This window comes from Myotis lucifugus, unplaced genomic scaffold (genome assembly GCF_000147115.1).
Source record: "Myotis lucifugus unplaced genomic scaffold, Myoluc2.0 scaffold_152, whole genome shotgun sequence".
Classification (NCBI taxonomy): domain Eukaryota; kingdom Metazoa; phylum Chordata; class Mammalia; order Chiroptera; family Vespertilionidae; genus Myotis; species Myotis lucifugus.
This window is the reverse complement of record NW_005871200.1, coordinates 469742-497659: the sequence shown is the minus strand read 5'-3', so window position 1 is coordinate 497659 and position 27918 is coordinate 469742. Positions and strand designations below refer to the sequence as shown.

The following is a 27918-nucleotide window of genomic DNA, read 5'->3' as shown; positions in this document are numbered from 1 at the left end:
TTCCCACCGCTCTCCCGACTGGAAGTGCTGACAGATCAAGGCAACAAATTTCAATTACAATCCCTAATTTGTGTCCGCAGAGTGTTTTTTACCCCTGTTAGTCCTCTTTGGCGCATCAGTTGAGGCAGATCTTGGAAGAGCAGGAAGAGGTGGAAGGGGTGGGAGCGAAGGAGTGCATCAGTGAGAGCGCGCACGAGAGACCGAGGAGAGGAAACTTGGCGGGCGCGCCGCTGGTTCCTCGGATCCCAACACGAGCGAGAAAGAGGAAACGCCAAATTTGTTTTTGCCCGCGGCGGGGAAGGGGGCAGTTCTCGGCCCGCGAGAGGCCTCCACCGTCGTTCAAATTTTGGTGGGGGAAGGAGAGCGAGTGTGCGTGTGTGCCCGTGTGAGTGTATATGAGCGAGGGGCGAGCGGGCGCCGGGCGGCGGGGATGGCCGAGAAGCGGAGGGGCTCGCCGTGCAGCATGTTAAGCCTTAAGGCGCACGCCTTCTCCGTGGAGGCGCTGATCGGCGCGGAGAAGCAGCAACAGCTTCAGAAGAAGCGGCGGAAGCTGGGCGCGGAAGAGGCAGCCGTGGCCGTAGAGGACGGAGGCTGCAGCCGCGGCGGCGAAAAGGGCTCCCCCGAGGGAGACGAAGGCAATGCTCTCCCGCCGCCGGCTGGGGCGGCATCCGGGCCCGCCCGCAGCTGCGCTGACCTGGAGCTGAGCTGCAGCTCCCGCGGAGCCGCGGGTGAGTCGGCCCCTTCCCACCCAACTTCGCGGCGCGTCCCCTCCGGGTCCCGGCAGCCCCCACGGCCGCGGGGAACCCGAACTTCTGCGAGTTGTGGGCGTGCGCGAGTGCGGTGTTCCTGCGCGCCGGAGGCCACTCAGCCACTAACGCACCAGCCGTGGGTGTCGGGGCGCAAAGCCCGCCGCCGCCCGGGTCGATCTCGCCGCGCAACTCGTGCCGCCCTCCAGACGGTTAAAACGCCGCGTCCAGCCTCGCTGCTTAGGCTGCCGCCGCCCGCTAGGCGGTCCGCGCCCTCTGCGGCTGCTGTTTGCGGCGCTCCGCCGTGCAGACCTGCGCTTTGGGCATCTGCCTCACTTGAGGTTCCAGCCCATGGGTGCTCTTGTTTTCTTTCCTAGCTTTTAAAAGCTTGGAGGTGGAGGGAGCGACGGTATAATCCCCCCAAACCGGAACGAATGCCCTAAACATTTGGGCAAACCAGGAAGAGGGCTGCGTATGTGCAAACGTGGTTTCCCGAGGGCTAGCTGGACCTTTCCCGTCCCTTACAATCTAGATTCCCGCTGGCAAGGTCGACAACGACCGTGGGCTTGCTTTCCGCGCTCTTCTCCTGTCCTTAGCTAGCTGTTTGGCTGAAAAGCTCAGGGCGACCGGGGAATTTGGCAAGAGCGGAGCAAGAAATATTTCGAAATGTTTCTAGAGGATGCCTCAGCCCCAGCCCGAAGCCAGGCGCTACGGACGCCCATTGCAAAGCAAGGCCCTGGCGCTTACCTCCAGGGTCCCGGCACTAGGCGCTTTTGCGGGGAGCGCGCGAGGGGCGCGGGGTGTGTCGGGGTTTGCACTGGGGATCTGAACTCCGGAGTCCATCTCAGGCTCCACTGGGCACGCATCCCAGACCCCGGTGGCCGCGCGAAACTTATTTTGGGGCCTTGGCGGGGCGGAGGTGGGGTGGACTCGGCCCGCACGCCTCTCGGGGACTTGGAGGTCAAGCGTCCCTTTGGCGGGCAGTGCGGATGTTTAACGGTGGACCTGTTTGTTAGAAGGACCCGATGACGGGAAGGTTTCCCCTTTCCTCCTGGTCCTTTACCTCTCCCCAGCCTCCCTCCCGAGGTCCATCTCCCCATCAAGATTCCTCTCTCGGGCCCTCACCGGTTACCCCTGTCTACTCTTTGCTGCCCAGGAGGCTGTGAGGACGGCTTCCTGCAGGGCTCGTCCCCTCTGGCGTCCCCGGGAGGCTCTCGAAAGGGCTCCCCGGCTCCGGCCCTGGCCAGGCCTGGGACCCCGCTGCCATCACCGCAGGCCCCGCGGGTGGATCTGCAGGGAGCTGAGCTCTGGAAGCGCTTTCACGAGATCGGCACAGAGATGATCATCACCAAGGCGGGCAGGTAAAGGGCGAGCTGTCGCGCATGGCCCCTCACCGCACCCCCTGGGTGGGTCAGGCAGGGGGGAGGAGGTTGGTCTCCAGTAAGCATTTCCGTGTAGAGAAGGACAAGGCCCTGGGTAGTGGATCACTTCTGAGACTGTCTTTCCCTACCTACGCAGTCAGTGAAGGGCATAGTCCGGCCGCCCTCTTGTTGGACGCTCAGGAGGAAATCAGGGCCGCCGCCAACATGCTATAGCGGTTCTATTGATACGCTGCGTGCAGGGTAGTTACAGATTCGTGATCATATTTACATCTGTCCAGACATTGACTTAGGCTCTAGTTATCGCTTCTGGGACTGTGGAACAGATTACTCCCCTCGCCTTTTAACCAACGCAGTTTACTCTTTAGCAATCTAATTTGCCTTTTCAGATTTGAAATTTACCCATTTTGGTCCTTTATCAAAAGATTTCCTTGCAATGTGAGAACGTGGTGTGTTGTGCTATTTTGATATTAGACTAGGATGAAAAATTACTGGAATCTCTGGTAATGCATGCTTAATCCTTGAAAAATGGTTACCTTTGATTTTTAAAAACCACTTTTGTAGACCCGCAGTTACGCAGCTAACATTTTTTCCTCAATGAAATCCAACACGTTAGTCTAAATTTGCTGAAGAACTCTAAAAATTTTTGTAAGAAGTTATATCCGTTTTTTGTTGAAAGTGAAATTTGCACATTCCTCTGTAAAACAAATGGATTTTTGGGCCAGATCATAGTAATTTGAAGGAGGCACCGAAATATTTGCATTTTAAAGTTTTCAGTTCATTTAGTGCAGTGAAATCTATGAATAATATCTTCCTTAAAAGGAAGGTAAAAAAGCACACACCACTCTTTCAGGGCGTACACATGGCAAAAACCTGGATAGCATAAAAGTATCCAAACTTATTAGAAATTACAAAAACATATTTTATTGAATCCATATGCTACCTTCTACATTTTCACAGAGCTATTAGTAATGATCCAAATTCAGTTTTCAACAACACAAAGCAACAGTTGTCTTATAAAGGATGTAGTTAAAGACCTTTACTCTTTATCTTACAGGTGCACTGAAATAACACTAAAACAACCAGCGTATTAAACTGCTCTCATGCCTAGTTAGGAATAATGGACTTTCTTTTTTGTGCAAGTGGTCTTTAATGGCATTGTTATAGGAAAAAAATTGGTAGATAACAGTACTAAAATTCGTGTTATAAGGAAAATTGGCAAAAATTAGATTAGCTGGAAGGATCCTAGACATACATCATTAGATGAATTTTTTTTAAAAAAGAAAGAACTGCTCTATTTGTTTTTTTATATACAATAATTTGCTGTTGTATGCCTTGCTACTGTGCCATTTTTAAAAGATAGGTGCATTTAGTTTAGCATCTCCTATGATGCGTCTGTGGGAAGCCAAGAGAAATTCAGATTTTCATTTTTCTTAATTAGCAATGTTTTGAGTAAGTGTGGTTAAATGAGAAAGTATTTTCAGGTTATGGTAGGGGAAGGAACGATTTGGTAAATATACATTGTGCTTAGTTTCTGCTTTCAATAAAGAAGTTTTACTATACCTTTCAAATTTGGAGCAACTTTTGCACTTCACCTTTACCGTGCTGCAGACAGGAAGTCCTGTCTCAATAAAGAACATATTGTTTGGTTATAGCATGGCACATTGGCTCCTTGTGGTTTTTTATAACCCTTTTAAAATTTCACATTATAACATGTTTTATCACTTTCAGAAATTCAAAATTTCTATTTCTACCATTTGGGACATTTTATTATCTGTATTATTAAAGCAAATTTGCTTATTGATTTTTTTAAAGTGCTTTCTTTAGTGCCTTGACTCCTTCAATGTATACAATTATTTTTGCTCTTAGCTATACTGACATTTTAGTAAACACAGATGCAAATATAAGGTGCAACCAATTACATTTAAAAGCCTCGGTTTTGCTATGTCCCCTGTTCTGATTCTTTGAATTAAATTACCAAAGCGAATGGTATACATTTGTTCATGTGAAAAATTCAGATTCTGGAGATTACTTTTGCTTATTCATTCTCCGTGTGTTATCACAAGCAAAACCCAAACCAAAACCCCTTTTCCTCCCCTCTCTTATAAATAGGCGCATGTTTCCAGCAATGAGAGTGAAGATCTCAGGATTAGATCCTCACCAGCAATATTACATTGCCATGGATATTGTGCCAGTGGACAACAAGAGATACAGGTATAGTGATTGGATGGCTAGAGGAGAATAGGAAAACGCTAAGATTTTACAGGCTATGTCTGTTTGATTTGTGACTATGATGTTTGTTTCCAAAAGCCTGTAGAATTCCCAGAACCACAATCCAGGACCTTTCAGATCCAATAGCCCAGAGGATGCCTTCTTTTATAGTAAATGTGGAAACTTAATTCTTGTTTTGCTTTTTATAGATACAGAAATGTCTTTTAAGGACTGAGGACTTTTAATAGGAGCTAGTTTAGCGATGTTAAACCAAGTTGTTTTTTTATACTGATTCACATTTTGATTAGAAGTTTGAGAGGAAATGTTAAATTTGAACATATATGTAATATTTAATAAAATGTTTTGTTTTCTTTGTGATTTTTATCTTTTAATAAATTCACTTTTTCTGATTACGTTCAAAATTGTACCTGTTTGAAGGCTTTTCATTTTTGAGGAAATGATTGAAGATTTTTTTATAATTTAGAAAAATAAAATCTCATAATCCATTATGAAATTAAGACATCTTTAAATTGGTAATGAATTAATTACCTTAGTGTTGTTTTTTTGCTTGGTAGTTAAAAAAACTATAGTATTTGGATTTTGCAGGCATCAAGTAAAGTTGGAAAAGATATACAGTCTTCAGTATCAAACCAACCTTTGCTCTTTTTCTCCTGAAATTAAGCAAATCAATAATTTTTAATGATTATTCTTTTTATTTTTCTGTTAAAAATAATAACATAAAAAAGGAGGTTTTGAGTGAGAGACCGGAAATTACTGCTCTAAATTTTGTTTTTTTGTTTCTGTTTTTTTTTCTTTTATATAAATACCTAGAGCATTCAGTAAGTTATTAAATGAAATCAGATTTGGTTTTTATCTTTTAAAATTTAGGAGTTGCTTTTTGGAAACAGGTTTATGGTGTCAAAGTATACAGATTTAATTAGTACAGGCACATATGGAATACTAAAAATTGGGTAATAAAAGGGACAGTTTAATTATTTGTGTTTGTGTATACATTATATTGCTTATTTTAATTACCTCATTAGGGAGTTTTGATAAAATTATCTACTGCATGAAGTTTATTTTTTAAATATACTTGGTTTAAAATTCATATTCTATGTGGGTTTTGTGCTGAGGAAGATAATGTAGTTCTTAATAAGCTAAGAAATTATTTCCTTTCTCAACTAAGTTTGTCTCATATTTCTTTCTTCAGATCTCTTCCATATATTTTGGATGGTTTGTTTTACATAACTGATTCTTATTATTTTTACATAAAATGCAAGCACAATTTCAAGTATTAGTATTAAGATACCAAATTTTAAATGATCAAACTGTAAAACATAAATTTGCTTTCACTTATATTGCTTCCCAAGAAATTTATTTTTAGCATTTGTATTTAGAATGTTGCACAAAGAATATGTAGCATGTAACATTTCTTCTCTTAGTGGGTGTGGATTTTTGAACTACTCAATGTGCATACTTTTTCAAGGTTTTGATAGAGAATGTTACTCTATTTTGGTAATAACTCTTTATCCATAGTGCAGGTTTTAAATTTTTTTTGTTTGTTGTTGTTTTTGCATTTCCAAGATTTGCATTTGATTTTCCAACTTTTTCAGCATTAATAGAAAAAATTTTTTTTGGCTTATTCTCTGCTATCAGAGAGTGGCATTTGATCAAGTTAAACATGATTGTGACTTATTAGAATGTAAAATTAATATTAACAAAAGCCTGTGTATTTAGGAACTTATTTATTGAAATTACACTATACCAAATAAAGGAATCTTTTAATTGTTCTTAATTATGTGACTGTGTTTTCTTCCAAGAAAAGGAATTCAAGAATAGAAGGCATATTGAGCTCAAAATAGAGTGAAATATGTGACCGTAGTTGAAACAGGGTCTCACCAGAGATGTTATGAAAGTGTTTCATGCTATTTAAAAAAAAATTGCATACAACACAGGTAGATTTCTCTGAGACTATTTGTAAATTGTTCCTTTACATTGTATGCTATATTTTAAAACACAAATGGAAGAAAAACAACAAAGTATGCACAGTAATTTATTTTCTATTCCTAAGTTAGTCATTGACATACTAGTTTCTAGTTTTTGAATTAGTGTGTTTTAAGTTAGCACAAATAATAATCTGAATGTAGGATTACTTGAAACATTGGGATTTAGATGTATTATTTTTAGAGTCACTATTTTGATACATATAAACAAACAGAATACGATGTTTTACCTCTTAATTAGGAGAGTAATATTAATTAGATCTCCCATAATTTTCAAAGTTTGATGAATATTTTAATTAGTGGTATTTAATAATAATTTTCAGCATTTTCTTACAACAGGAAAAAAAGAAATATGTAGGAGAGAAAATTCTACATTTTATGATTGTTCAAACTAAAAATTAAACGGAATACTTTATCCTTATTTTGTAGTGTGATAGAGTTAGAAAAACTAATTCTAAATGATAATAGAACTTTTTGCTATGAAAATAAACATTACTGAAACTTCTGACAATTTCTTTTTGCCTTTCTGCCATCTATCTTATCAACTTGTACATAAGCCTAAAAAAGGGAATTGATAAAGAAGCAGGACACCTTTAGGTATAACTCTTAAGTATTTTTGAAATTTACTTAAAGGTGAGCTTGACAACTTAATAGTTTTTCACATCAGTTGAACAATATCTAACATGAGTAAGTGTAATTCATAAGAATTAGATACTTGCATTTATGGTGGTGGCAGTATGCATATTTTCACTAAACCCTTCATACACCACCTTGAGTGGTCAGTAGGCCACTGCTGCCTCAGGGTGTTTTTTTTTTTTTTTTTTTTTTTTAAATATATTTTATTGATTTTTTACAGAGAGGAAGGGAGAGGGATAGAGAGTTAGAAACATCGATGAGAGAGAATCATCGACCAGCTGCCTCCTGCACATCTCCTACTGGGGATGTGCCCACAACCAACGTACATGCCCTTGACCGGAATCGAACCCGGGACCTTTCAGTCCACAGGTCGACGCTCTATCCACTGAGCCAAACCGGTTTCGGCCAGGGTGTTTTTTTTTAAGTTGTCGAAATCTTATTTTAAATGCCTTGGTGTAAAGAGGAAATTATTGTATTAGACTTAAAATGTTGTCTAATTCTGCTGAGTTAGATTCTAAGAACAATAGTTCACATACTATGCCTTGTCATTGCCTTTTAGGTATGTTTACCACAGCTCTAAATGGATGGTGGCTGGAAACGCTGACTCCCCTGTGCCACCCCGGGTGTATATTCATCCAGACTCGCCTGCCTCAGGGGAGACTTGGATGAGACAAGTGATCAGCTTCGACAAGCTAAAGCTCACCAACAATGAACTGGATGACCAAGGCCATGTGAGTAGATGGCCTCTATAATTCGCCACCATTGGATGGTGCACCCATATCCATACTGTGCTGGACTGAAGGAAATGAACTTTTCTAAGATCATACTTTCCTGGTAGATCAGTATGTGCATAAGCTGTGCAAAATCAAGGTGGTATTTGCATCAGAGACTATGCCTGTGGCTAGAGTATACTATGAAGCATTAAATATATTAAAACAAGAAACTACATCTGTATTAGAATGAAAGTACCCCAGGCAGACTATTTAGCCAAAACACTTGTTTGAAATCCCATGAGGTGCTAATCATTATACTCTGAATATGAATCCAGTTGGTTTAACTGGAATAATGATTTATTGTGTCTTCCCTGCATCCAGCTCTTTTCCCAGCTGAGGCTCATTGCTTCTCAACAATGTTCCATCTGCAAACTCCCAATTGTTTTGTAATGACATTGAATGTGTCAAAATAATAATTCCTTTTAGTCTTAAAACTGCTGAAATATGATATGTAAGTCAAAGCCAGCTATTCCAATAATATAGTCATTTTAGCACCTTATTAATTTTTATGTGATATTGTTTATAAGCAAGACTTCTACATTATTTTAATAAATAAGTAACTCTGGGTATATGCTGATTTCCGTTGAAAGCTAGCTCTTTCTATTAGGTTTCTATTACTTGAGAGGGGTTTGATTGATGCAGGATTAAAATGCCTTTTGACTAGTATTTCATACATAAAATGATGAACCAACTAGTTCATTTCTCAAAGGAGTGACATAACGATAGAATATTTATGAGCAAATCTTTTAAAGCACAAGTGCAAACTGTCATAAACTAGTAATACTGTGATGAGAGGATAAGATTTGCAAGTTGCTAGACAATAATTTAAGCAATGGACCTTAATGAAAGCATTCAAGTACAAATTTCATTGTGGTACAAAGGCAGTATTTAGATTTTAAGACACATCTGTCTTGTTTTGTTGATGCTTTTGTTTATTTGTTGCCTTTTATGATTTAAAACAATTAGAAAGGAAGCATGGTTGATTCATTTCTGAATCCAACTTCATGCCCTATATTTTAGTGCATTAATACATTTCTCTTCTTTTTATTCTTTATTTACACAGTTGAGATATGCCAATTATTTTTCAGTTGACTTCAGTCTCATTGAGGGAGCTGACTTGATATGTTGCCAACATGTCCATCGAAGGATCTTATTTTTTTTGGAATAGAAAATTAAAAAATAAATGCCATTAAGTGTTACTTGTTTTAAAAAGCTTAAATATACTCTATTTTTCTGAGTTCAACAGTTTAAGAATATATCTTTTAAAGAGATAATTGGATCTAAAAGCGACATACTGTCATAGATAAGGTACAAACGCCTTTTAATAATTCAATAATTTAATAATTTAAATCATTTTATAATTCTGATGCTTTCAGATTAGATTAGTGGCTTTATATCTAATATCCACCATCTATAATACTAGATACAGATCTAGTAATTTATATATTTTTTTAATTTTGTAATTTTACTAGACTTTAAAACAGTATTCTCCAGAGAAACAGAACCAATAGGATTATATAAATGTATATAGAGAGATTTATTTTAAGGAATTGGCTCATACCATTTTTGGGCTGGTAGGTTTGAAATCTGCAGGGTAGATTGGCAGACTAGAAACCCAGGAAAGAACTGATGATGTAGTTCTTGTCTGAAGGCAATCTGGAGGTAGAATTCCCTCTTCCTCAGGGACTTCAGTCTTTTTCTCTTAATAGCCTTCAACTGATTGGATAAGGCCCACCTACAATATTGAGGGCAATCTGCTTTACTCAAAGTCTACTGATTTAAATGTTAAGTTCATCTAAAAAATACCTTCATGGCAACATCCAGACTGGTGTTTGACCAAATATGTAGGTACCATGGCCTAGCCAAGTTGAAACATAAAATTAATTATCACACAGTATTTGTTTAAAACAAAAAACATTACAAATTGAAACTCAGTTGTTTATAACTAAATGATTATTATATTTCACAATTAGGAAAAACAAAAACATAGCAGAAAATAGGCAAAATAGTCAGATAAGTGTGTCATCTACCAGTGAAATTTTTCTTGTAAAGTTGTGGTAGATATAATACTTTAATAAAGGGAGACAATTAATAGTGTGGGGAACAAGGAAAGAAAGATATATATTTATGCATTTTGGTAACAAGGAAATTGCCTTGGCAAGTGGTAAAAATGTATTGGATCAGTTGATACTAGAAGAGAATGTAGGAGAGAAAATGCTCTTTTTGTAAAAACATATTTTTGAAGGCTTTGTAAAATCTATATATATAAAAGCCTAAGTGTCTGTCCGACCATCCGTCCGACCAGTAGCTATGACACACACTGACCACCAGGGGGCAGACACTCAATGCAGGAGCTGCTGTGATGTGCACTGGCCATTTAAAAAGAAACAGCACCACAGACCTGGCACCAACAAACCGACACTCGGCTTCCACCAATTGGAACACAGGCCCCGCCACCACCCTGAAACAACAGCCCACCAAATCACAGTCAACACTGCCAAGACCTCATGGTGCAAACTGTGGCCCACAGCCCAGCCCAGCTTGGAAATGGTCGCTGAGGGTGTGGGGTAATAGCAATGCCTGGCTTCCTCTCCCTAGCAACTAGCCTCCTTGGAGTTTCTTCAGCCCAGGAACACGACTTGTTTTATTGTTTTATAGCCAGGTGCAAACATTTTACACTTTAACCAAATGTCTGTGAAGCTTTTTCATGTGCCTCATTTCATTTGATCCTCACAGAAGTCCTGGAGTAGGTAGATAGGAGATTCAGTTCTTTTCATTAGCCGGAAAACGGAGATTTAGAAAGTTTAGAAACTTGACCTGACTGAAAAGAAGTAAGAAATGGTGGAACTTGAAAATGACTTCAGGTTTTCTGACTGCACAGAATATAGTCAAATACTGCTGCAGTTATGTATTTTACCCTTTGTTCCCCCTGCGTGATCTACATGCTTTGTGTTGATATTTATTGCTGTGTTGCTAACAATTACCTGAAAGAGAAGTTGGGATGCTTCACTGGGCTGGAAAAAGTTTAGCTAAATCAGAAAGCAGATCTAATTAAGCAAGTTTATTCTATATATATAAAAGGCTAAGTTGACATGCACATGTGCAATACATATAAAGCTCTCTCTGGTGCCAATCACATGCTTGTGTTTCAATCTGTCATTGTTGATCGTGACTTTGGTTGACACTTCTATTATAGAGAAAGGGCAAATAGTGATATTACAATATTTCTTCTAATTATTTTCCTTTCTATGTGCACGAATCCATGCACTGGGCCACTAGTGTTAGATAAGAAGCCATGGTCTTGGAGCCTAGATGGGGAGAGAAGACCCACACACAAATAATCATGCTGTCAGCTCACAGAAGTTCAGATGCATCCTTATACCCACCAGGAGAGACTGAGGAGGCTTCCTGAAGAGAGTGTCTGTTGAGCTTATTTACTCAGTTTAATGGCCCCAAATTAGTTTAGGTTAGAGATTAGGAATTTGTTTCTTATTCTTCTGTTGATGTGATTCAGGTCTGGGAAGACAGTGGCATCATTATGGTAGGGCTTTCTAATTCAGAAGTTCCTGTCCTCCTGCAGAGAGCTCTCAGGGACTCCCCTCTCTGCCCTTGTATGGTTGTGGTCCCCCACCCCCAGTTGTAAGGAAGTGATACTAATCTCTAACTAATCTAGCTAAAGACTCAAATGAGAAGTGATTTTCTAATTTGGCTTTTTTTCCCCTAAATTGTTTTCTGTCCTCCCAGTTCCCAGTTTTACTATACTAAAGATGTACAAGTGTTCAATTCAGTGAGAACTTCATGTAGACCTGAAACTTTTAGTAAAACCATAGTGATTGTAGGAATCAAATTCTCACAGGGCTGTGACTGGATCTAGGTTTACCTGAGATCTGAGATTAGGTGTCATTGTGGTTTTCCCCAAAGTGACTTTTCATTTTTCCAATTGTTTAGAGAGGAACATTAAGAATCTAGAGTGGAAATGTCCCACTGCTCCACAGCTAGTCTTTGAATGTTGTAAGGAATTTATAATCCCTACTTGCTCTTCAGGGAATCTATAGCCAGCTTTATGTTGGATTGTATACAAACCAAGACTGATCTACCGAGGTGCAGATGTTTAGCGTGCTTGGGTGGGGTTATTTCCTTCTCATCATGTGCATGTTTCCCTATTCTCCTGGAATTTGCTCTCTAGAGCAGTGATGGCGAACCTTTTGAGCTCGGCGTGTCAGCATTTTGAAAAACCCTAACTTAACTCTGGTGCCGTGTCACATATAGAAATTTTTTGATATTTGCAACCATAGTAAAACAAAGACTTATATTTTTGATATTTATTTTATATATTTAAATGCCATTTAACAAAGAAAAATCAACCAAAAAAATGAGTTCGCGTGTCACCTCTGACACGCATGTCATAGGTTTGCCATCACTGCTCTAGAGGGAAACATTTAGATGAGCATTTTCCTGAAGAATTAGAAGACACTTAACAGTTGTACCTTTAACCTCATTAGAAGACATTTAACAGGTGTACCTCCCTGCGTTGGCAGGAAGTATGGCCAGGCAGCCACAGCCAGGGTACCTGTGAAAGGGTCTGTTTTCCAGCTGCTGAGGATTCAATGATATAGAGGAACCCTACCTCTAAGTTTGCCCTCATAATCTTCTCATTCCTGCTTGAAAATGCAGTGGGGAAGCAAGGTATTACAGGGGAGATTTCTAAGATCTTGATGGCAAGAACTTGTAACAGCTTAGAGGTCCAACGAATTCATGTTAGTGGGCAAGTCACTTTGGCTCTCTGAGGCTTAGTTTCCTCATGGGTTATGTTGGAGCCAGAGAATTTTGAGTGAATCAAATGAAGCTGGTTCACTTGAAAGTACATATTTCTAAGGAGTGCTTTATATACAGCTTCATGCCTGAAACAAAACCAAGGTCGCCTTGCTGTGGAGCTGGCAACTTGAGGTTACTGCATTGACCCCTACCATTTAAAGTGAGCCATTACTTGGTATCACCAAAAATACAGGGGGCCAGGTTTTTGTTATCTCTCTTCATTGGTACTTTGCTTGACTTGTATCAACACTGAATTTAGGTCATTTAGAAAATTTCCAGAGTCAGCAGGTAGTGTTTCCCTATTGAGCTGTTTTATAAGGTACAGCTTGGCGTGTCTGTCAAACCACAGGCATTTTTTGTCCCGTCAGATCAGAAATAAGTAATATCATGCTTCGTTTGACTCGAGCCTAGTGTGTTTAAAATGGAAAAAAAATGTGTATGAACCTGAAAAGCTGCACTCTGTATTATGGAGATAGGCCCACGAGATATCTGTACTACTATGTAATGCCAAAAAGAAAAGAAATCCTCCAGCTAAATAGATCAGAAAGCATGGAACATGCAGATCAGATGTAATTATTTGAGTTTCGGTGATGGGCATTATCATTGTGGTCTCCTTGTTTATGAGGCCAGTGGTTCTCCTTGCTCTACTTGTTCTATTAAATAAGCAAACTGTTATTGACTGCTCATCATTATAAGTTTGATAGTTCATTAAAGATCAAATAATGCTATGTTATAAAGAAGAACTGAGGCTTGTTTAGCATTCCCTAAAATTTTCCAGGGATATATTAAATTCCTATAGAGAATATTGAAAATTATTTTGCTTAATTACTCTTGAGATTTTTATTGGCAGTTGTCCTTTAATGTGCAAACATAGGCATAGATCAGCTATTTCTGTATCCTACCTCAGTATACCTCACCTTAAGTCATTTTGATGACTGAGGATAAGGATATAGACAAATAAAGTTAAAATGTAGATAGCTATGTGGAGAAATCTTCTTGAGAGAACAAATACTTCATAAAACAGGAACCTTCTTTTCATTAACCGGTAAACAGAAACTCAAATCAGTTTTCATTTCCTTCATTTCAAGTCAGTTCACTGTAGTCTTCTGAAATTAGTTATGCACTTAATTAGTTTTTTTAATGTGAAGTAGCTTTCTCCAGTTTTTCTTCTGCTCTGGAAGTTGCTGATCATTAGAATTAAATCTTGCTTCTGTGTTTTTCAGATCTTCACTTGACTCATAGTCAGACATACATTTTATGGTATGACCACGTGCACACAGAAAACAATGTTTTGCAAAAACAATACTTACCCTTACTACAAGTAGCACACTCTATTTTCTGCTTTATTTTATAATTTCATTTATTTTAAACATTTTTGGTAGAAAATTGATTTTGTGGGCCCCTAATGGGTTACTGAAAACTGTCTTTTGTTAGACTTGGAAAGAGACTTTCCTAGAGGGTGCAGAGTATCCCCAGGTGATGTTGAGGGCTGCCATCCCTTCTTCTCCTTTCCTCATACTTATGCTGCCTCCCCCTTAGGCATGTCTGTCATCCACACATTTCCTCCCCCAATAGAAAGGAAATTTTAGGGTAAAAATACAAAACAAAAAAAGCCTCACCACTGTGTTGGGTACCACCAGAGTGTAAAGACATCCTGTTGTGGCAGCGATGCACTGTCCCAGTAGAGGGCTCTTCGTGTTTGGGCTGACCAAAGCTCCTGAGTTTGGCTTATTAAACTGCTTGAATCCTGAAAACCACGAGGTAGGTCAACCACTGTATTTTTCCAAGACTTTTGTTTAAGCATTTCCCCTCCAAACTCCAACACCCCCAAACCTGAATTCAATTTGTATAGCTTAGGAAAGATAGAGGCTTGTTAACTAAACCCATTCATGAATATGGAGCCCCAGCGGCAAATAGAAAATCCTCTTGGGTGAGGCTATTTCTTTACCCCACTTCCTCAACCTTGAAAGCAAGCATATAAAGAAGAAGGAGAAAAAAAAATTCACCCATAAACCCATCATTCGGAGATGATCACTGTTCATATCTTGGTATGGGTCCTTTTTACTGTCTATTTTTATATAGTTTTGATTAGTTTATAAACAACTTGGGTCCTTTTTTATCGTGTAATATTTGAAAGGAAACATTTTATTATGTGGTTAAAAATGTCCTAAACTGCATTAGTAATGGCTGAATAGTACCATATCCAGTTGTGTTGTCTTTCATTAACCTAACCAATCTACTTATGTGAGTGCTTTATAGTTTTTCCACTGTTGTAAAGGGCACATTGCAAATCTTTGTACATGAAATGCTTTTCTGGATTTTGAATATTTCCTTAGGATAAATTCTCATAAGTGGAATCCCTGGGTAGAAGGTAGTTGGAGCGTATTATCAGATTCCCCCAGCAGAGTCTGAGAGCACCAGTTTTCCTATCCCCCAGTCTGGGGTTTTGAAAGCCTTGTTGTGATGGAGGCATGGACACTGGGCTCTCTAGACAAACCAGAGACTTCGTGAACCACACATAAGGCAGACCTTGGGGTATCCTTAAAGTTCCCTTTGCCCTTGAATAGACATGTTGCAGTCATTAATGGGGGAAGAATGTTCTCTGAAGAAAACCCTGGTGTGAGATATTTATTTTTTTAGGGGATGGGTGTGGTGGAATTTAAATAATCATTTCAATCTCACTTTTAGTTTTATTGGTTTCGACTCCGTGTTCCAATTTGGCTCATTATAAGTACAATACTTATGAATTTATTTTTGTATTTTTAGAAACAGAAAATTTGATGTTAAACACACTGGGTTTCACCTAAATAATGATTTTTTTTGTATTTTTATGCACATTTAACAGATAACTTCCTAGCTCTCCTTCTCCAATTTTGATATACTTTATTAAATTGGCCTTTCTGCATCCTTGGAAATTTTAATTTCCAACTGTGATTTAATTTACATATTAAATATTTAGTCATGGTGTTGAGATTGGGCAGAAGTTCCTGATGAATTTGGCTTTTCTTTCCTTGACATAGATTATTCTTCATTCTATGCACAAATACCAACCACGCGTCCACGTCATCCGTAAAGACTGTGGAGATGACCTTTCTCCCATCAAGCCTGTGCCTTCTGGGGAGGGAGTGAAAGCCTTCTCCTTTCCCGAAACTGTCTTCACCACCGTCACGGCCTATCAGAATCAGCAGGTATTGTTCTAAGAGTTGGTATCTTTCTAGACTTTCATTTCAGTTGTAAATAGAAAGCTAGCTATCCTTTTACTGTATCTAAACATTATGAATTGCCAGAAAGCATTTGTCGTAGATGATGTTCAGGGTATATTTATTGTAGTAAAAATTATTTATTCATGATTCCTCAAGTAAGACTAGTCTACTGAGGATTTTTTTTTAGACAAGAATGTGTCTCAAGACTGACAGTGTAGGCTTACTTTCCATTTTGAGATATTGAATCATGATGTCATAGTAAACTTAGAAAGTGTGTGTATTGTCTAGGAAATAGACATGTGGAATATGAAAAGTGAATTGTATCATAGAGCATGGGATTTGGTAGTTCACCTTATTTTAAAACTGCAACCTATGTATAATGAGAAATATTTCAGAAGCATTTATCCTTTTTAGTTATTTGGGGATATTTACAAAAAGGGCGGTTTCTTTCAAGATGCACTTTAATTGTGATAGAAGGTGATGCATATGTTTATAGTCTGAGAGATCAGCAATTGTGGAGTAATCCTTTCCTAAATTTGGGAATAAATTGATAAATGAAATATTTCTTGTCTGTTTGGGTAAGCATACATGTATTTTTAAGGCTGTATTAAGTGGGTGGAGAATTCAATCAAACCAATTATTTAATCCATGCAGTTCTGGTCAGTTTTTATAAGAAATAGGGATGTAGTTGAGGCTGATGTGGTGTGTGGCACATTTTTAAAAAGAATGTCAGTTGTCAGCAGAACTATTTTAGATCTCCGTTTCTCTTTCAATTTCTATACATCTCAGTTAAAAGTTTAAGGCTTTATAATCTCTCTGTTGTGGTTTCTGTTGTTTTAAAACTTCTAAGATGTGGATCCTGTCCTGTGTGACCCCCTTTAAGTCTGAGAGGCTCATCCACTCTCATCCCTGTGCAGGCACCAGTCCCACTGCCAAGGGTCCCCTGCCCTCTCACACTCACATTGTCAGGCCTTTCTGCAGGCTCTTCTTAAGCAACAGGAAATTAACCCTTGGAAGGGCTAGAGACAATTAGGAAGATATTCTTAAAATATGTTAGGTGCAGAAAATGAATATTTTAAAGGAAAAATAAAATGCATGTGGAGAAAAGAGCAGAGTCATTTAGTACCCAACTCCATTTCATTTTCTTTCTCTGTCACTGTCTCTTTCTCAAACACACAAAAATTAACTGAGTTAAATGTTGGTTTTTTTTGTTTGTTTGTTTTCTCCCAGCCTCTGTGATACAATAAATGAGATACAGTGAGCTCTTGGTACATGTTGGTGACTCACACCACTTAACAAATGCTGACAAATTGATGAAGAGAGTAGAAAAATTAAAAGAGGGGAAATAGATAATGATAAAATGCAATCATGTTTATTTTTAAACTTCCTAGCTGCTATTTTGAAGAACTTATGGAAAATTGGTAAGCAACCTAGCCTGGTGGTTAACAGTATGGGCTCTAAAGTCTGGGGTCCCAGCCCAGTTCTACCACCAAGAAACCTTATGATCACAGGATACTTAAGCCTCAGTTTAAAAGAAAACATAAAATTGGGATAATAACTACATATGAGTTGCTATGGGAATTAAACATAATAATATGCATAAAACTCTTAGTACAGCATACATGGTATGCACTCAATAGATGTGATGTCGGTAATAAAAATGATGATAATGTTAATTGTGCTATAGATCTTTGTTTAGACATGGTACCATTATATAAATCTCTACTCTTTTTAAAAAATACTGTTTTAAATGTATATTTAAATTATTTAATGTTTTAAAAACATTATTTAATGAACACAGAATTGAGCTATAATGAATTATAAAGAATTCCTTCAATGAGAGAGTGGCAGACACAATAAATTAATTAGAAAACCCTTACATTATGTAATTTATAATGTAGTTTTATCGACATACTAAAAGCCTATCATGTGGAACTCATATGTCTCAGGTGTTACATGGCTGATTGGAGGGTGGCTGGGAGCACACACAGGACTATATAGGGACATTGAAGCTGACTTTCCAAAGATGCCTTTCTTTGCCTTAGTGTTATCCAACAGTGTTTGTCCTCAACCAAAATGGTACAGTCAGAAGTAAGTTCATCAACTTTGTAGATTCTGCTAAACCAAGGAACAGAGGAAACAAAGCATGCTGTGCTTCTTAGAAAGTAGGCTGTAAATTCCTCTGGGTAAAGTGGAGATCTGGAAAGAAATAGATGAGATGCCGTTTACTAGTGTTAATTGCAAGATGATATAACAAAAAAATTTTTTAATGGAGATGATTAGACTATTTGTAAATATACCCCCCTCCCCCAAATCTTGGGGTCTGAGTGGGAAAAAAGCTGGTTATGAGTCAACAAGTTAGAACTGTAGTTAAAATTAAAACATCATTTATTTCTACTACATACATAAGACATAATCCCATTAGAACCTTCAAATAGTGGTTACTGCTGGTTAAGTACTCTGATGAGTTCAGGACTCCATAGATAAAAGAGGAACAAGTAAGATTTTCAGATGAGATTCATAAAGATGGTTCAAGGAGAGACAGAAAAATAGGCAGAAAAGTTAATGGAATGTATATTACCTAACTCTGAAGGAGAGAAGAATATGCAGGAGCTCAACAACATTCAGGCATATAAATGAGATGAGCTGTTTCCCATCACTACCATTGTAAGAGAAGCAGGATTCAACTATATCACAGAGTTAAAGGGAAGAACTTTAGTTCAGAGAGATGGGAAAAGAAAGGGCAAGTTATCTCCTTTTCTAGGCCTATTAACAGCAAAACAAACTTTATTCACAGCACTTGAATTAGGGGTGGGGAATGCTTTTTCATAGCAGATAAACATTTGAATGATTTCTGAAATTTTCTTCTAGCTTTGCTGCTAAAATAGTAAAATACATGGGAAAGGAGAGAGGAACACAATAGAATCATCTGACATTTAATTTTGGAATTACTTGTAGTTCTTCCCTCATTTCCGTTTTTAATAACCTTACTTGGCATTTATAATAAGATTCAATGTGATTTTTTTTCTTCACTCTGCAGATTACTCGCTTGAAGATAGATAGGAATCCATTTGCCAAAGGCTTCCGAGACTCTGGGCGTAACAGGTAAGTCTTAGTGAAGAACATTCTGGCTGTGGTAAATATATTTGATTGTTTTCATTGTTGCCTTTCCATTACAAAGTAAATAGTTAAACTGACTGACATGGTTAGGAAACCATTTCTGATGAGGGTTTAAGTTTGTTAATACTATTGGGCCTTGTTTATAACTTATTTTTGGGGTGTAGTGTTGTGACCTGCCCATTCTTAAGGTGAACTTTGATGTGTGATGCCGGGGTGAAAATGGAAGTTCTCAGCGTGTACAGCACATGTTCCCCTGAAGGGGCCGTAAGGAAGGCTGCTCTTACAGGCCCAGGCGCTTCCATATCCAAGTCCGTATCCTCTCTGCATCTGCTCTTGGTTTAAAATTTGCTTAGTGATGTCACAACTATCTATCGATTCTGTCTTCGGAATATGGCAGGTCTCTTGTTCCCTCAGATTTCCAACTTGTATATGAAACTACTCCCCATTGCCAAGAGAGCTGATGTTCTTTAGTTTCCAAATTTGTCTTGGCTCTGCTGACAGCCACACACTTGTTTATTTTTTCTGTGTCGTGTTTTATGGTGTTTGTACTAAGTGGGAGAGCTACAATAATGAATTCCACTCTATTACTTTTATCAAAAAGCAGATCACCCTAGTCTGTGTGCCAAGAGCTTTTGAATTTATTGATATGATTTTATTCCAGTACAGTTCAGTGCAACGTTTTCTAAAATAACTGTTGATAGTAGTAGAGAGTAATAACAGACTAACGTTCTCCAGATGCCTTTTCAGGGTAAGGCTTTGAGTTAAATGTTTTTAGAAGCATTTTGTTTTTAAAAAGGTATTTGAGAAATTTTTATTACTTTACTCCAGAAATTATTCTACTACTCTTTGAAAACGGTATTGATAGGTTGTGTCTATATGAAGTCAAAATCCCCAATTATCTTATTTTAGGGACGATGTCATTTAAAATTGTAGAAAGAAAACACTCAGGTAGTAGCCCAGATTTTTAGTTCTTTCAGCTGATTAACTGGGCAAGGCAGGTGTAAAGACCTTTTCTCAGAATACACTCAAGTGCTTGCAGAGACTTGATTTCATCTTTCAATGCAATGGCGTCGTTTAAGCACCATGCAATGTGAGGACTAAAAGGCAACTAAAATACTACTTGTAGAGTAGCCTTTAACTTGGTGCAGGTAGATCAAGAAGACTAATAATAGGGCTTCCCTCTGCAATTCTTCACTGTGTGGGAAGACTTGCATGTGTTCCTACACTACAATATGGCTGTATTGAAATTATTCTGTGTTTTTAGATGTGTTTCAATGTGGAGAAAAACTTTGCTTGGCTTTTGTTATGTTACATTGGCTCCTGGTGAACTTTGCTTTTCAGAGGAGTTCCTGAAAGTTGAATAGTTTAGAAAGGGAGATGGCTACTGGCGAGGTGACTGAAGGGAGCCTCTGGGAGGACTCCTCTTCTAATTTGACAAATACTTTGGTGGAATCTTCTTGTGGTTTTGGTTAGAGCTGAATAGTATTTATCCAGTTAAGAGTCTTGCATATATTTCAGTTTTAAGCAGAGAATACATTTATTAAAATTCACTGAAACTTCAGGAGGGCAGCACTGAGGAATGGAGAGTACACAGCCAGGAACCGTGTCCACATTCTCCAGTAGACAAGCTCTAAGCAAGACCTCACTGCTGTGATCCTGGGGGATCACACTGCTTACACACTGTTGGTTCATTTTTGAAGCAGTAAATTTAAAAATATTTTCAAAGGCATAGTTTGGGTAGATAATAATAGTGAATAAACCTACAAGTAGAAGTGAGATGATAGGCTGCATATGATAAGTTTTCAGAAAGATTTCTATAAACATCAGCATAATGCAAAGGCATCTGGTTGTTTTTGTTTGTTTGTTTTTTAATTTGGTCAGTGAAAAAAATCAGTGGCTTTGGTGAAAGTCAGCTACGAAGTCTATTGTTTGGTGAGGTAAAAATGCTAGGTTTAAGATGGATATTTTCCTTCCCTTTGGCGGTTTTAGGAGTATAGAGGCATGGCATCCATGGTGCTTACAACTATTTCTTTCTTGACTTTAAAACTTTTAGAGTTTTTAATGGATCTACATAAAATAATGAATTATGTGTTCACACTTTTTAAATTTTCTAAAACTTTAAAAATTTTATTTTGCTTCAAATGTTTAAACAATAATTTAGTATAGGGCAAACATGTTGAGCCTATACATAGCTTTCTTGGTCGTGAAATGAATAGTTTCACTTTTCTTCTCAGTAAAATTATTTCTTCTGCTTCTCATACTTAAGCTCTTCATTGCTCATTTTGGAATGTTAAATATCTATAAACCAATATTCCCCATTTAAAAATATTTGATTTTAACATTTTCCATTGATACATGCAAAAGGCACTTATCTGGAGAAGAGAGAATTTGATCAGCTTTAAAGCTTTCTAATTTATGTAATATTTTCCTTTAAAAAAAAAGAACCTGAATTATATTTAAAACTTGGAGGGTACATTGGTGTGGAGGGCTTTAGGGAGGAGTGATATTATATATATATATTAGAGAAGAAAGCCCATGAAAAAAAGTTCAATATATTTCTTTACTATCCCTGGTTCTGTTGCTCTTGTTATTAATTTTTAATGCAAATTCTATTTTTATTTTCCCCTATATATGAAATAAACAAATTAAGCAAGATAAGAAATAAACATGGACTTGTGATTTTTTAAACTTTATAAAACAATTTGCTTTAATTAAAAATTATCCCTTCCTGGCTATTTACGGTTGTACAGCCTATTTTATAGGAATCAGTAGCTTCAGCCCTTAAAAGCTCTCCTGCAAGACATTTGCTACGTGAAAGAGAATTTATGTGCTGAGAATAGTTTCATTCTTCAGTTAGGCCTTAGGTTTGACCCTATAAAATTTTTTACTCAGGAAGGTACAAAAATTTCTTCTCTTTAAATACTTCAGGAAAAACATAACCATTTTACTAAATAAACTTGGCCATTTGATAGCATAAATTAGGGTGGTGATAAAATGTGGAAATTGTTCAAAGGCATCTTGTATAAATTATCGCCTTGGCTACACTCCTGCAGGAGGTGCCTTTTATCTTTTCTTTAACTAGACAGGAAAAGTCTCCATTACTGGAGAAAATGAAGGCTTTTTTAAAAAAAAAATGTCCAGATTCAGCTAATAAATATTTTATAACTGTTTCCTGCAAAATATCTCAAATCCTTTCTGGAACTTGCAGTGTGAAACAGCAGCCTCAAGAAAAATATCAATAGCTCCAAATTAGATCACTTGTAGATATGTCACCTTCAGAACCTCTCTTTAAAACTTAGGGCATCTGTGTTTGGGATGATCAATAACTCCCCCCCCCCCCCAGGAATTTAGTCTATGGATTTGTATTTGAAGCATAATAAAGTGTACGCTGCTAACGCAAGTAATGCAGTAATGCTCATTTATATAGTTAATAAATTTTTAAGTCTGGTGGCTGTTCATTAATTATCTCTTAGTTAATCTCCTTTGAGAACACTTTCATGACCACTTTGGTATCTTTAATATTTAAAACTATGATTACTGAAACTCATCTATGTGGTAATAAAAAACAGTTTTATACAAAACTGTGTCCTAACATTCAAAAAGCTTTTTTTTAGGAAGTCATACAAATTTAGTATTAGTCCAGTGGTTGGCTCCCGACACCCCAATCGACCCCTGCGGCTCTTTGGCCCCTTGAGTGTGGCTCTTCTACAAAATACCGACTTCTGAGCATGGGCCACAAAATTTCAATCGCACTGTAGTGCGCGCCCGCACGTGGTATTTTGTGGAAGAGCCACACTCAAGGGGCCAAAGAGCCGCATGTGGCTTGCAAGCTGCAGTTTGCCGACCACTGGTATAAGCTAAATATAGAGTAATCAGCTAAATAGCACCTAGCATTTGATAGTACAGTATTAAATGACATGCAGGCTACATACAGGCTGCCAACCCCCCCTAATTAATACTTCAATGTACACAAAATGTTACTCAGCAGAGTGGTCTTGGATTTGGCTTGTGGTTCAGCCACAGATATGATGTCTGGTTTGCGAAAAATCACTTAATAGCAAACAACTTTAGAGCTAGGACAGGATTCAAAGCTTTTGTAGTCTAATCCTCACTTTGTGGGAAGCTGACATCCAGTGAGGTTAGAACAATTGCTTAAGGTCACATGGTGAGTTTTAGTGTTTCAGTCTCAATTCAGTTCTCCTGACCCTCAATCCAGTGTCCTTAACACTGCTCTCTGTGGCACACTGATTACAGCTGGGGCCAGAGTCTGCCCTTCTCTCTCAGTACAGTCCAGGTAAGGTCCATGCAGGTCCACTCTGTGCCCAGTACTAGCACCTGTGTGACACTGGATGGCTCTTGGAAGTGTTCCCAGAGCAGGATCCCCCTGAACCTGTGACTTCAGAAATGAGTCAGGTCCATGTGTGTCTCCTATGAGGATGGTTCATGTATGCAAGCCTGTGCATGTACCACACCACCCATCCACACCCACATAGCTATCTTCCATCACTAAGATAAAATAGTAATGCTCCTTATGGAGTCATGACAGAAATCAACAAATTAATGAGTCTGTACCCTGATCACTCTATAGCAGTGGTTCTCAACCTTCCTAATGCCACGACCCTTTAATACAGTTCCTCATGTTGTGGTGACCCCCAATTTCATTGTTACAAATTGAACATAATTAAAGCATAGTGATTAATCACAAAAACAATATGTAATTATATATGTGTTTTCCGATGGTCTTAGGCAACCCCTGTGAAAGAGTCGTTTGACCCCCAAAGGGGTTGTGACGCACAGGTTGAGAACCACTGCTCTATAGAAGCAAATTCAATGTACAAAACCTTAGTAGAGAAGGGCAGGTCACGTGAGATGATTTTATCTGCACACATCACTTACCACTCTTATTGTCTGGGGGGAGGGAGGGTCCTTTACTGGTAGTCTTCATAGTTTCCGACTTAGAGATGCAGGGAAGGCAGAGGAGGTAGTGCACTGAGTCTAAGCTATTAGAGATGAACCTATCTTTAATATCTACATTAAACACAGATTACATATGTATATTAAATAAAACTATCTAACAATCACAAGAGATGTCTGAGTATTGTTTGACATGCAGGAAGCAGCCATTTCCTACAGTGGAGCTATATGTTTCATGAAAAGCACAATGTTATCTACATTAATAAATTGTTTAGGGCTGAGGTGGTTGAGGGAAGAGTGGTGAGGTCTTGAGAATGGGCTAGTTAAATGAAGGGCCTCATTTCCAGAACCTAGAGGACTTAGTTATCTGATAGAAGGAGGGGAAGACTCTGAATCACTTAAGGTAGGAGATACATACACATATATCTGTAGTTAGAGTAGTTGCCCTTGTTTTAAAATATGCATATATCATGTAAATAGTCCATAATCAATTTGTTCTGTCTCGTTAAGTGTCCATCCTTTAAGGGTATGGAGGAATTTAAAAATAATGTTTGATGCTAATCCTAGGTCTGTATTCCCTACCGCCCAGTGAGACCACCTTCTTATCATCCCCCTGCATCTTGGGCTGAGAGGCCAGTGCTGCCACGCCCCTCAGACCTCCTGTTGCTGGAGTGAGAGCCCACCCTGGCCGCCCCAGATGTGATGGAGATCAAGTCCCTGAGAGAGAAATCAGTTTTCTTTGGATGAGTGCTCCCCTAAGCTGGCCGCTGAGGCAACGAATGATGGACAGAAATGTCTGTTAGGAAAGAGGTGGCTTCACAGGGCATGCTCTGTGGCAGGGACTTCCTCACCAGAGAGAGGAAGTAATGTAACAGGGAGAGGGGGTCGGTTCCAGATCACAGCATAGCCTTGGAGTCACATCAGCTAGGATGGCCATTCTTCACCTCAACTTAGCCCAAGGGGACAGCCTTTTATCCTCCGAGGTCGGCTTAGTTGTCTAACACTAACAGGACTTCTTGGGTGGTCATCCTCTTGTGCCCTAGTGACGGAATGGTAGCCCATCTCTGAAGCATTTCTTTCCGCCTGTGCCAAGCTTCTCACTTGCCAAAGTCAACACCACCGCTGCTTGCTGAGCTGCTTATTGCTGAGGAAGGCTCCAGTGCTCCTAACGCAGCTTCTTTTGTCCATCCCCCTCCCGGTCCTTCCATTTAGAATGGGTTTGGAAGCCCTTGTGGAGTCGTATGCATTCTGGAGACCTTCACTACGGACTCTCACCTTTGAAGATATTCCTGGAATTCCCAAGCAAGGTAAATCACAGAGTCCTCCAGTCAAATAAGCAGCCAGTTCCTGCCTAGAAGCTCAGGAACTGAGAAATGAGCAAGTCATTATTCACAGCGGCGACCTCATCACCAGCATCCTCCCGTTACAGGATCCAACTCTTTCTGTGTGGTATGGCGATGGACCAGGAAAAATGGCACTTGTGGTCTTAGGTTAAGCCTTCGATGTCTTAGGCTGTTTATATATTTCATGACCTTCACCTCACCTTAAATCTCTTATTAAAATTAGAGGTGGACTAGGGGGCTCTGGTGCCAGGTGCACTGCACGAGAAAGTGCCATTGCTGGTTGTAGTTCAGCTTTTCTTGCCAGCCTCTTTCTTTTCTTCCTTCACCAGAATTGCCTCTAGGCAGGGTTTATGATGAGAAAGTCAGGCACACTGGGGAAGGCTTCCCTGGGCTCACCCCTGAGTATTTCTCCCAAGCTCAAGGCCAGTGTTTCCCTAGAAGAAGTTGCCTGGATAGGAATGACACTTCCATGCCACTTCCTCCTCTGCCTGGGGTAGGTAGGACTCTCAGCCCATGTCCTCACTCAGGCTATTTACTCCTGATCCTGCCCAGCTCCCCATGGAGAACTTAGCCTGCTGTGTTTTAGATAATTATCCTTGGTTGAATTGGACTTTCGGTTATTTTGAGAAGCTATATAAAACACTGTTGCTAGTGCAATGACTGTTTTACAACCTGTCCAGTCCATTGGAATTCTTCTCTCCCCCTAAGTTCTGTCAAGTTTGCAAACACCAATCTTCCAGCCAATCCAGAGAGGGGATTCAGCCACCATCACCGTTATTGATTGGACATAGGGCTCGCCACCCTCTCCATTTCACAGGACTACTTGTGTGTTGGCCATCTGTTCTTGTGTTAGCACGGGATGCTCCAACCTGTTTCTGGTTGGAAATGAAAAAATGTAAAGTTCTGCGTAGTACAGTCATTGACACACGCAAACTTTCAGTGGCCAGCTACAGATGTGTTTGAGGCAAGATGTGCTCTATCCTTTGAATTCCTTCTTTTTCTTGCAAGCAAATATATTGATCCAGAGCAAGCTCTGCTGAATGAAAAGGTAAAAGGTTGGTAGGAGAGAGCCAATGGTTATACTTTTGGAACAAGAGACATAGTAAGATGAAGTTTATATGTTATAAAATTGCTTGGGAAAGTCAGTATCTAGCTCTTGTTTATAAAATTGAAAAGAAAAGACGGCTGTGGAATTATTGCTCTTTACATTTCACCTTCTCTCGTAGGAAATACAAGTTCCTCCACCTTACTCCAAGGTTCTGGGAATGGCGTTGCTGCCACCCATCCTCATCTTTTGTCTGGTTCCCCTTGCTCCTCTCCTGCCTTCCATCTGGGGCCCAATACCAGCCAGCTGTGTAGTCTGGCCCCGGCTGACTACTCCGCCTGCACCCGGTCAGGCCTCACCCTCAACCGATACAGCACATCCTTGGCGGAGACCTACAATAGGCTCACCAACCAGACCAGCGACACCTTCGCCCCGCCCAGGACTCCCTCCTATGTGGGCGTGAGCAGCAGCGCCTCTGTGAACATGTCGATGGGTGGCGCTGATGGGGACACCTTCAGCTGCCCACAGACCAGCCTGTCCATGCAGATTTCGGGGATGTCTCCTCAGCTCCAGTACATCATGCCTTCACCCTCCAGCAACGCCTTTGCTGCTAACCAGACCCATCAGGGTTCCTATAACACTTTCAGGTTACACAGCCCCTGTGCCTTGTATGGATATAACTTCTCCACATCCCCCAAACTGGCTGCCAGTCCTGAGAAAATTGTTTCTTCCCAAGGAAGTTTCTTGGGGTCCTCACCGAGTGGGACCATGACTGATCGGCAGATGTTGCCCCCTGTGGAAGGAGTGCACCTGCTGAGCAGTGGGGGCCAGCAGAGTTTCTTTGACTCTAGGACCCTAGGAAGTTTAACTCTGTCATCATCTCAAGTGTCTGCACATATGGTCTGATGAAGCCTTTAAGTCTAATATACATTCGAATTGATCTAATGTATTTTCTGTCCTCATTTTCTCTCTCTCTCTTTTTTTTTTTAAAAAAAGCAATATGAAAAGAAACTATGAGTAGCTTGTAAAATGTACATATAATAGAAAATGAATGCTCACTGAGTTTTTTTGTTTTGTTTTTTTTACTTTCTCATGGTGAGATTGTAATTATCTATGGTGTATATGTATACTGTACATAGCATGTGGAGTTTTGAAGTCTACAAAACCACATCATCTTTCTGTTTTTCCCCCTCCTTCATCCAGTTGCACAGAGTATTGACATAAATGTAGTATGTTTAACCAGAGTTCTCAGACTCTTTCAAAAACCAAACAGCAAACTTAAAACTTGGCAATGATACGAACCAGGCTAAGACTTATAATAGTTTATCAGAAAAATGCTCTAGGCCGTTTCATACTTGAGTGTTGATAAACAGCAGTAACCAGCACACAGAATCTTGTGATTTCTGTTATTGTTGGGCACAGTGTGAGAAACTAAAATGCAAAAGCCAGTCGAAGTTTTAGTGTTAGTTCTGAAGTATTTATAATTGTGAAGGATTAGCTTTTGTGTTCCTGTTTGCTTATCACAGATAGTATATGACCGTGGTTCTGTAAATCCATAACGCATAATAATTATTTCCCTAAGGAAGGTGGAAGAGAGGCTTGTGATTTTTTTCCCCATTTTCCATTGGGCATATAAGAGGTGTTTATTCATCTGCAGAGAATAAATTTCCATTATTTTGGATTTTTGCTCATTTTATTTAGTTTACCAACTAGTCCATTAAAGAATGTTC

At 39.3% G+C, this 27918-nt stretch overlaps 1 protein-coding gene across 2 annotated transcripts; it reads left to right on the top strand.

Moving 5' to 3' along the window:
- On the top strand, positions 1-27918 carry TBX18 (T-box 18). Of its 2 annotated transcripts, XM_006095337.3 has the most exons (8): positions 1-728; positions 1903-2107; positions 4238-4339; positions 7535-7706; positions 15584-15751; positions 18807-18871; positions 25013-25107; positions 26370-27918. In XM_006095337.3, the coding sequence occupies exons 1-8, from the start codon at positions 431-433 to the stop codon at positions 27092-27094; spliced, it is 1830 nt and encodes a 609-aa protein (XP_006095399.1). In that variant the 5' UTR covers positions 1-430; the 3' UTR covers positions 27095-27918. The 2 variants fall into 2 exon arrangements, with proteins under 2 accessions (XP_006095399.1, XP_023615115.1); XM_023759347.1 differs by lacking the exon at positions 4238-4339.